The sequence below is a fragment of the Orycteropus afer genome, unplaced genomic scaffold, assembly GCF_000298275.1.
Source record: "Orycteropus afer afer isolate SDZICR_OR568_19922 unplaced genomic scaffold, OryAfe1.0 scaffold00765, whole genome shotgun sequence".
NCBI lineage: Eukaryota > Metazoa > Chordata > Mammalia > Tubulidentata > Orycteropodidae > Orycteropus > Orycteropus afer.
The window spans coordinates 108,869-118,821 of NW_006922352.1; the positions used below are offsets into that span (position 1 = coordinate 108,869).

Below are 9,953 nucleotides of genomic sequence, written 5' to 3' on the forward strand. Positions count from 1 at the left end.
AGTCACTGCCATTGACTTGACTTGACTCATAGCGACCCCTCCTTGGGTTTCCGAGGCAGTATCACTACGGAAGTAGATTGCCCAACCTTCCTTCTGAGGCGTGGCTGGTGGGTTTGAACCGCCAGCCTTCTGGTTAGCAGTCAGATGCCTTAGGCACTATGCCACCAGCAAGAAAAGTCTCAAAGCCTTTTCAATGATTTTAAAGCTGCACATTCAGCAAGTGGAGGTGATCGGGAGGAAGACTCTGTTGTGAGTAAGGGCTGGTTCGATCATTGCAAAGCGAACAAATTCACAGAACTTGAAAGGACAAACAGAAGTTGTTGGTAAGTCAGACTGTTCGTAACGCGAGGATTGCCTGTATGTCATTTGGTCTGGTTCCACAGTTGGTCATAGGACCTACAGTTCTCTCCAGAGTGATGGGTCAGGGATGGACACACGATTCAAGTCACACTCAAACTCAAGACTTTGGGGTAAACCGTGGGGAAAGAGACATTCTTCTCCAATAGAGTTGCTTAGAAGGTAGGATGTAAGCCCAGAGCTGCTGGGGGCATCTTGCCTTTGCATGGGAAAATCCCAATGAATAATGAAGCTACCACAGAGAAGAGAGTTGCTGCGAGTCTTAAAACGTTATCTGAGCACCTGGATTCAGCTGGACCTTGGACTTTTCAGTTAACAAAGTCAGTTTAAAAAAAAATTTTTTTTTCTTTCCTGAGCCAGTTTGAATTGACTTTTTGTTGAAGCTAGTTTGACTTAGGTTTCTGTCTTTGCTACCAAAAGAATCCTAACCTTTATGGAGCTCACTACAGGCATCTGGGAAGCCACTCGGTCAAAGCTGTTGCTTGAGTCGAGTTACATTGTCCATGGATGTCTTGACCTCATTGACTAGGGGGTATCTCATTTTACAAAGACAGGTTCTCCCAAGACTGGAAGCGGAACTTTCTCCTCCCCGCTCCCCCAAGTCTCAGCCCTAACTCCTTGCTGGCTTCCCCTCTCCGTGCATGGCAATCCGCAAACCCCGTGTTCTCACCTCACAAGAATCCTTACCACCCTCTTGTGTACCGGCACACAGCATGTTGGGAGTGATCTTCCCAGGGTAGACTTGACGACACTCCTCGTCTGAGCGCAGCTGGATGTTAGCGCATTGTAGAGTCTTTGGGTAACTCACTGGGGAAGAGAGAAAGGTCTAAGGCTGTCTGTCCTGGACGGACTATGGCGTGGGGGTTAAGTTGGAGCATTGCATGGGCAGGGTGTTGGTGGAAAGTAAAGATAGGAAGAGAGAGATGGGGGAACGCATGAAGCATGTAGCTGGAGGAAGAGATGGCAGGGACAGAAACTGGAGATAAGCATGTGGAAGTGAGTACAATGAGGATGGAGTGGGAGGCCATTATGTTGTGTGAAGGATAACATGTCAATATGTCATAACGTGTCAATCACAGAAGGATAAATACTGCATGAGTCTACTATTGTAAAAAGTCAAGGAAAAGTTTATAAATAGAAGAAACTTTCTGTGTTGGTTACAGAGAGGATGGACAATTAGCTAGGTAAGAGGCACATGGTGATTTGGCTGAAGGGAAAGGCAATATACCAAAAGTGAGTGACCACCACAGTAATACTAAAGAAAAGCAAGATACAGAGAGATACATGAGATGTACGGACAACAAAGGTAGACACTTCCACACACACGCTCCTGCCTTAGCAGTTATAACAAACACTAACCTGCAGGTGGACACATAGGTAGACAGGCAGAATGATCAGGTATGGAAAAAAAAAAAAATAGGGGAATAGGTGGAGAGAAAGATGGGGAGGGATGGAACAGGGAACTGGGAGGAAGGGATATAAATGGGGAGATGGCTGAGGAGAGAGATGGAGTGAGAGACCATGGAAGAAAGTTCCAGGGAAGAAGCTGGGAAGAAATAGGAAGACAGATGGTGAGAGGCAGAGAATCAAGATGCGGAGAACATGAGAAGGAAAGGTGGGAAGAGATATGAGCAGTGGGAAGGGAGGTTGGTGCATTGAGGACAAAGATACAAGCATGAGAACAGGAGAGAGCCAGGGATGCTACGAACGTGCCGCGGGCTCTTGTTAACAAAAAGGAATCTTTCTCCACCTTCCCTCCTGTTTCTGCCCCAATCCCCCTCACCCTGCACCCCCATCAATTCTATGAGCCTTCAAGCCAGACGTGTGGGACCTCACCCTGCGGGCTGCTGGTGGTGCCCCAGCCAGACACCAGGCAGCAGGTTCCGGTGGGTAGGCACTTGTGGGAGAGGGGCAGGACGCCGATGTGGCGAGTCAGCTGGACCGGGGCCTCTAGCTCCAGAAGCATGATGTCATGGTCGTGGTTCAGGTGGGTGGGGCTGCTCTGGTATTCAGGATGGGGGATGGAGAGGACTACCTCCCTCACCTGCTCACTGGCTTCCACACGCCCCAGAGCGTGCTTGCCCAGGTACACTCTGTACCCGCTGTGGGTGAAGGAAGGAAAGGGTGCTTAGGGGGATGGACGAACCCATCTCCATCTCCTTCCCAGTCCTGCCCTCAGCCTCTTCCCCACCCCCAGGCGAACCCCACTCCTCCCATACCCAAACAACAAACACATCTCTGTCCTTGCTCCCAACTCAATCCTACAAAATCCTCAACTATTCCCACACCACTCCCAGATTTCCACACCAAACTTTTCTCATCCTCATGCCCTTCCCCAATTTTAACCTCAACCCCATCTTGAAATCCAACTCCACGCCCAGTCAGGACCCCAGTCCCATTCTCATCCCTACCCCCTTCTCCCATGGCCCCCACATACTCCTTCAGACAATGTGCTGCAGTGAGGACCCATTTGGGGTGGACCAGGACTCCCCCACACAGCAGCCGCCCTCTCACTAGTAGGGCCACCTGCCAGGGCTGGGAGTGGGGGCGGCAGGTGTAGCCGCCTGGCAGAAATCCACTGGTTCCATTGGTGCCGTTCAGAATCTTGGGGTACTCCTGAGAGATGCCTGGTAGGGGAGAGAAATTAATAGAAACATTTATCCAAAGCGGAGGAGGAAGCCTGGAGTTGTGGTTCCTGGACAGAGAGAGGGTCATAATTTTGCTCTGGGTGACCAGAAGCTGATAATTCATTTAATGGTCTCTGGGAGTTGCCATCTTACATCCGGTGGAGATGAGTCAAAGCAAACAGGCAGCATCCTTTTCTGTAGAAACACCCAACTCTTCAGTGGGGGTTCAGAGAAGAGTGTAGGGAATGAGTCCAGTATGGTAAAAAGTCAGGAAAGCAGAAACCTGACATTCTCCCACCTGCATTTTCTCTATCATTTCTGCATGAAGATGGATTTCAGGAGGCAGAAATGATATTGGCTTACATGTTTAACTGGTCGGTATCTATCCATCCATCATCCATGAAATCTATCCATCTATCCAAACATCCGTCCATATATCCATCCATCCTTCCATCTATCCACCAAACATCCATCCATCCATCCATCCATGCATCTATCCATCCATCTGCCCATCCATCCATTCAAACGTCCATCCATATATCCATCTAAACATCCATCCATCCATCTATCCATATCCATCCATCCATTCCATGGACCCATACATCCAGCCATCTATCCATCCACCCAGCCATCCAACTATCCATCCATTCAACCATCCATCCATCCATACACCTACCCATTCATCCATCCACCCATCCATCCATATGTATTCATCCATCCTTTAATTTAGCCATTCATTCACCTCTCCATTAATCTATCCATCTACGCACTCATCCACCCACCTATCCATCCATCCATACAACCACCTAACTACCACCATCCATCCACCCATCCATCCTAACCTCTCAGTCAACAACCCAGCAGCCACCCACCATTCACCTCCCATCTACTCTTCACCTAACCATCGTCCATCCATTGATCCACACACCCATCCATCCATCCATTGATCCACACACCCATCTATCCATCCATGCATCAACATAATTTACTGAAAGCATCTATGGTTTTAATTGTCATCTATAGGCCAACTGCTCCCAATTTCACATCTCTAGCCCTGAGCTTTTCTTTTAGACTCCAAATATATAAATACTGTCAACTTGACCATCTCCCATGTATCTTAATGTTTGCATCCTCAACTTGATTTTCTCAACTAAAACTCTTCCTCGTACAGTCTTCCCCACCTCGGTGCTCAGCTCCCAACTTGGGAGTCATCTTGCTTATCCTCTTTCCTTCATCATCCATGACCAACAAGTCCTCCTGGTTTCCCTCCTAACTACCCATCATCTCTTCAGTTCTCCAGTCGTCTGCCCCCATCCTGGTCCAGAGTCCCTATCTTCTCTCGCCTGAGTGACTACACCACCAAATCAGCTGCTCTGGAGTCAGTTCCAACACACAATGACCTGAAATGTGTCAGAGTAGAACTGTGCTCCACAGAGTTTTCAATGGCTGATTTTTCAGAAGTAGATCACCAGACTTTTCTTCCAAGGTGCCTCTGGTTGGACTTGAACCTGCAGCCTTTTGGTTAGCAGCTGAGTGCATTAATCATTTGCACCACCTGCGGACTCTGAATAGACTACAATGGTCTCATAAATGCTTCCACTTGTACACCCCTCCAATCCACTGTTCTCAAAACAACTGCAAGGATCTTTAAACAAGGAAAGTCTGGCCACGACACTCCCAGATTTAACATCCTGCTGCGGCTTCCTTTAAAATAAACTCCAGAGCCTTTCCAACGTTTGCAGGACTTGTATCATCTGGCTGGTACCAGCCTCTCTGACCCCATCTCTTCCCTCTGTCCCCTCATCCAATCTGTTACAACTACCTGGGTCTATTCTTCAAACACACCAAGGCTTTCTTCTCGCTTCCTGTTCCTGGAATGTTCCTTCTCTAGATCTGTGCCATCCAATATGGAGGTCACTAGTCACCTGTGGCCATTAAAATTTAAGTTAATTAACATTAAGTAAAATTCTGAGACCAGAAGGGCTAGATGGTGCTGACTGCTCTGAACGGGAACACAGTAGGAGGCCCGGGACAGAGAGGGAGAAAAATGTGGAACAAAACTCAACGTCATAAAAAGGCCCAGGCTTACTGGTCTGCTAGAAACTGGAGGAACCCCTGAGACTATGGTCCTTAGATACCCTTCAATCCTGGGACTGAACTCACCCCTATGGCTCAACCTTCAGCCAAATGACAGACAAGTCTGCAAGTTGAACAATAACACCAGGAAGGTAGACACTCATCGATCAACAACAACAGCAAAAATTGTTTTGAAATGAAATAAAGAGTTTAATTTAAAATTTAGTTCATCCTCATCCCGACACTATGGGAGAGAGATCCAATAGATCTACTACCTCAGGACCATAGTACTGGGGGACACCAGACTCAATTGGCACAACAAAATACTTAAAAGCATTGCTCCACGTCCTACATTGGTGAGTAGCGACTGGGGTCTCAAAAGCTTGCAAGCAGCCATCTAAGATGCAACTAATGGCCTCCTAGCGTCGGAAGTGAAGAAGAACGCAACAACAACAAAAAAGAACAAGGGCATTGGAAGCAATCAGCCCTAGGACATGATGGCCTCAAGACCAGAAGAACTAGATGGTGCCCAGCTACCAATGCCAACCACTCAGGAGAGAATCAAATCTGGAGATCCTGGATAGAGTGGGAAGAAAAACGTGGAACAAAACCCAAAACTCAATAATGACCAGAATCACTGGTCAGATGGAGTCTGGTGAGACCCCTAATACTATGGCCATGGAATACATTCTGTGCCTGGAATAAAACTCACCCTCAGGGTCGGGCTCTCAGCCCAATAGTTAACAAGATGTACATGCAGACCACTCAACCCAGGATGACGTACCCACATACTCTACGGTAATACCTCCCTTAGAGCAATAGACCATGGGACACCAGAGGACCAACATTCAAACCGAGGACATGCAGGACAAACAGGAGTGCATAATGATGAGGGTTGCAGGGTAGGGAGGGGAGGAGACAGGGTTAGGGTTGGACATGGAGAATGGGGAATAAAACTAAATGTACGCATTACATTGAATGTAAAACAAGCTCTTTAAAAAAAAAAAAAATTAGCTCATCCTTTGCACCAGCCACTTTTCAAAAGCCTTCCTTGTAGCCAGTGGCTACCATATTGGATAATGTGGACACGCGATATTTTCCTTCACGGCAGGAAGTTCTACTGGACAATGGTGTACAATCTAAAGATCATATATCTGAGAGCTCAACTCAAATGCTACCTCTTCGAGAGGTCATCCCTGGCCACCTGGTCTAAGGCTATCCCTCCTGACCCCAGACATTCCTTATTACATTCCTCCTTCTTGATTTTCTTCAGAGAAATCTTTGTTATTCCCCTATTTCCATTTTAAGTCTTTTTTCCCCCATCTCCCCACCTTGACTGCAAAGTCCACTAAGAACAGGCACATTAAGTGCTTCAATCATTGTGGCATCCTCAACACCTTGCACGGCACCTAGCACACAGTGGGAGCTCCTTGAGTGACCTTTGTGCATGTCAGGCACTGTGCCTGGCATTGGAGACACAGCACGGGCAGTGGGTCAGCTAGCCAGCTGCAGCGGTGTGCCACTTTCCTTATCTACAGTCTTGCGCAAGACTCCAGCCTCAATTTTCTCAGCTGTAAACGGGGAACTGTAACACTCCATCTCTCACTGGCAGTTGCAGTGTTCAACAGTGCTCAGCTGCTAACCAAAAGGACAGCGGTTTGAACCCATCCAGCAGCTTGGCAGGAGAAAAACCTGGAGATCTGCCCCTGTAAAGATTAAAACCAAAAACGAACCCACTGCTGTCAAGTTGATTCCAACCCACGTTGTGGGTGTTGTTATGTGCCGTCGAGTCGGACCCGACTCATAGCGACCCCTCCTTGGGTTTCCGAGGCAGTATCACTACGGAAGTAGGATTGCCCAACCTTCCTTCCGAGGAGTGGCTGGTGGGTTTGAACCGCCAGCCTTCTGGTTAGCAGTCAAGTGCCTTAGGTACTGCGCCACCAGAGCTCCTACCTAGGAAACCCTATGGGGCAGTTCTGCTCTGCCCGATGGGGTCACTATGAGTCAGAATCAACTCAGCCCTCCAAGATTCCAGTTAGCAGCTGGGTGTGTTAACTGTACCACCCAGAGACTCTGAAGCACTTATTATTTAAGTAAGAGAAAGGGAGGGAGGGAGGGGAGGGGAGAATAAAAGGGAGGGAGGGAAGGCGGAGGGGAGGGAGGGAAGGAAGGAGGAAGGAAGGGTGGAAGGAAGGAAATTAAGAAGGTGGTTTTGTCAGAAGGATAACCTGGATTTGGATCCTGGTTCAGGGACTGCAAATGTATTTGCGACAGGACCCTTCTGTCTCTGAGTCTTGGGTTTTTCAGCTGTGAAAACTATGGAGTGAATACGTGCACCTACCTGGTAAGGAAGGAGCTCTGGTGGCATAGTGCCTAAGGCACTTGACCATTAACCAGAAGGCTGGCGGTTCAAACCCACCAGCCACTCCTTGGAAGGAAGGTTGGGCAATCTACTTCCGTAGTGATACCGCCTCGGAAACCCAAGGAGGGGTTTCTTTGAGTGGGGGCCGACTCGAGGGCACATAACAACAACAACAACAACACCTGGTAAGGAAGGAACCCTAGTGGCACAATGCTTAAGCACTTGGCTACTAACCAAAAGTTCAGTGGCTGGAACCCACCAGCTACGCCATGGAAGAAGAGACTTGGTGAGCTGCTTCTGTAAAGAATACAGCCTTGGAAACCCTATGGGGCAGTACTGCGATGTCCTACAGGTAGCTACGAGTAGGAATCCACCCCACAACTGTGGCTTGGGTCGTAGGAGTTGGATGGACTCCCCGGCACACAGTACCACCTCCTAGGGCAGCTGAGGACTCCACACAACCATGTCTGTGGAGCACCTAGCCCAGGGCGTGGCCGCCAGGAGGCACTCAGGGCATGGACATGTTGCCTGGGAGTGTCCTCAAGGGACAGGGGCCACCCCACCGATGGGCAGGGGCAGTGCCAGGCGCCTGGCTCTACGTCCTCCTTCAGGCCTCAGCTCAACTCCTTTGGGAGACCGTGTGGGTCAGGAGATACCATTACATCTCTGGCTTGGCTCCTCCAAGCCTTTGTCTCATGTCACAGTTGCAACTAATTATTAACTAATTACTAGGATAATTATCTCAGGTGTGTCTGTGTCCATCCCCGCTAGGCTCTGGGAGCTGGGAACAGTGTGAGCTTGAACGACACCCAGCACAGTGCCTGGCACTCAGTTATTGGTTGAATGAATGACTGGATGGTGCATGTCTGGGGTTTCTAGAGAACTTGCCTGCAAGCAGGGAAGAACGTTAGGTGTGAGGAGAGAAAGCTTGGGAGACCAGCTTGAGGTGGGCTCAGATAGGTTTTGGGTCACCCTAAGGCTTAAAGGCGACATGAATGAGCAGGTTCTGGGTGAGGCTGGAATGAAGAAATAATAATAAAGTAATCGTAATGACTAATGTTTGAGTTCCTTTTACCTGCCATTCACTGAGCACTTTACTCCAATTACCCTCCTTGTGTAGTTACATCAACCCTTGGCTCCCATTTCATGATGAAGAAATGGAGGCACAGAGAAGCTAAGTTACTTGTTCCAAGTCACACAGCCAGGCAGTAGCAGCAGGAGGATTTGAGCTCGTGTCTGTCCCACTTCTTGGACTCCCAGAGCTTACAGTGAGGCCAAGAGGCACCGAATGTGATGGGGGCTGCTGTGTGTTTTGAGGGGGCTTGGGTGGGGGGGACGCTGGGGTGCAGAGTGCAATAGTTAAAGAAGGGACTTTGTGGGAGACACAGAGCTGAGGGCGCCCCCCCAGGGAGGGGTCTGAGGTCAGAGGGGAAGAAACTGAACTCAGTGGGGAAGGTGGGTTGATCCCAGTAGGGAAACCGGGTCACGCAGGGACAAGCAGGGCGCTTTCTGGGCGGTCCTGGGGCCCGGCCCCGCGTGGGCGGGAGGCGGAGCTCGCGGCCCCCCACGCCCCCCCACCCCGGCCCGACCCCTCCCACCACTGTCCCGAGCAGCCACCCCGCCTCCACCCCCGCGCGTTCTCACCGTCCGTCAAGGCCACGGTCAAGGAGGTGATGACTGCAGCCAAGGGCCACATGGCGGCTCCCGGGTGGGGGGCAAGGCGGGGCCTAGGAGAAGTCGAAGGGGGGGGTGTTAAGGTGAGCCCGGAGCCCCCCATTTCTGGAATCCCTGTGTTCTCGCGCATCCCATCCTTGGATCTCCCCACGCCTGCACCCCACTTCCGTCCTCTGCTGGGGTCACGCTGCAGCCTGCACCCTCGGGGCTGCGGCTCGCGGCCCCTCACCCCTCGCTGGGTCCTGGGGTCCGCTCTCCGGCTCAGTCTCTGTTCATCTTCGCCGCCTCCTCCATCTCGCTCCGTCTCTGCACGTTTCTGTCTCTCTGTCAGCGCCACCAGCCATGTTCCTCGCCACCCCTGACTCAGCTGTTGGCCCTCGTCCCCTTCCCCGCTCAGCCCTCCTCCTCCTCCTCCTCCTCCTCCCTGCATCACTCCACGCCCGCCCCCTCCCCAGGCCGACCCTACCTGGAAGAACGGCCCAGGCCTGGAGTCCCAGCCGGCCGGCAGCCTCTCACTTCAGCCCGGACCCATGGCTTTTAACCCCTGAACTCCCTCCCCCAGCGCCCTCAGTATTTCCTCGTCCCCGGCCTCCCCTTCTCCACCCCCTCCGGCTCAGCAGGCTGTAGGCACCCCTCCCCCCACTCTGCCAGGGCTTGGCCCTCCGAGGGCGGAGCGTTGGGGACCAGCTGGGACCCAGACTTGGACCCGCCCAAGCCCGGCTTGAACCCCACTGTGAACTTTGGAAGCAGTGAAATCCAACCAGAGGAAAGTCCGTTCCCGTCCCCAAACCCACCCCAAACCCCATGCATTTTCTGGTCACTGCAGTGGGTAAGTCATGTGGCTGCTAACCAGAAGG

The 9,953-nt window shown here is 50.9% G+C and overlaps 1 protein-coding gene across 1 annotated transcript in view; it reads right to left on the bottom strand.

Annotated features, from left to right (window-relative positions):
• LOC103211608 (kallikrein-13-like) overlaps positions 1-9,118 on the bottom strand; it is a 9,723-nt gene extending 605 nt beyond the window's left edge. The window contains exons 1-4 of the mRNA XM_007957587.1: positions 9,067-9,118; positions 2,795-2,984; positions 2,194-2,459; positions 1,028-1,164 (exon numbers count right to left, since the gene is read on the bottom strand). Coding sequence (XP_007955778.1) covers positions 1,028-1,164; positions 2,194-2,459; positions 2,795-2,984; positions 9,067-9,118 — 645 coding nt within the window. The remainder of the gene's footprint in view (positions 1-1,027; positions 1,165-2,193; positions 2,460-2,794; positions 2,985-9,066) is intronic.
• Between the last annotated feature and the right edge of the window lie 835 nt (positions 9,119-9,953).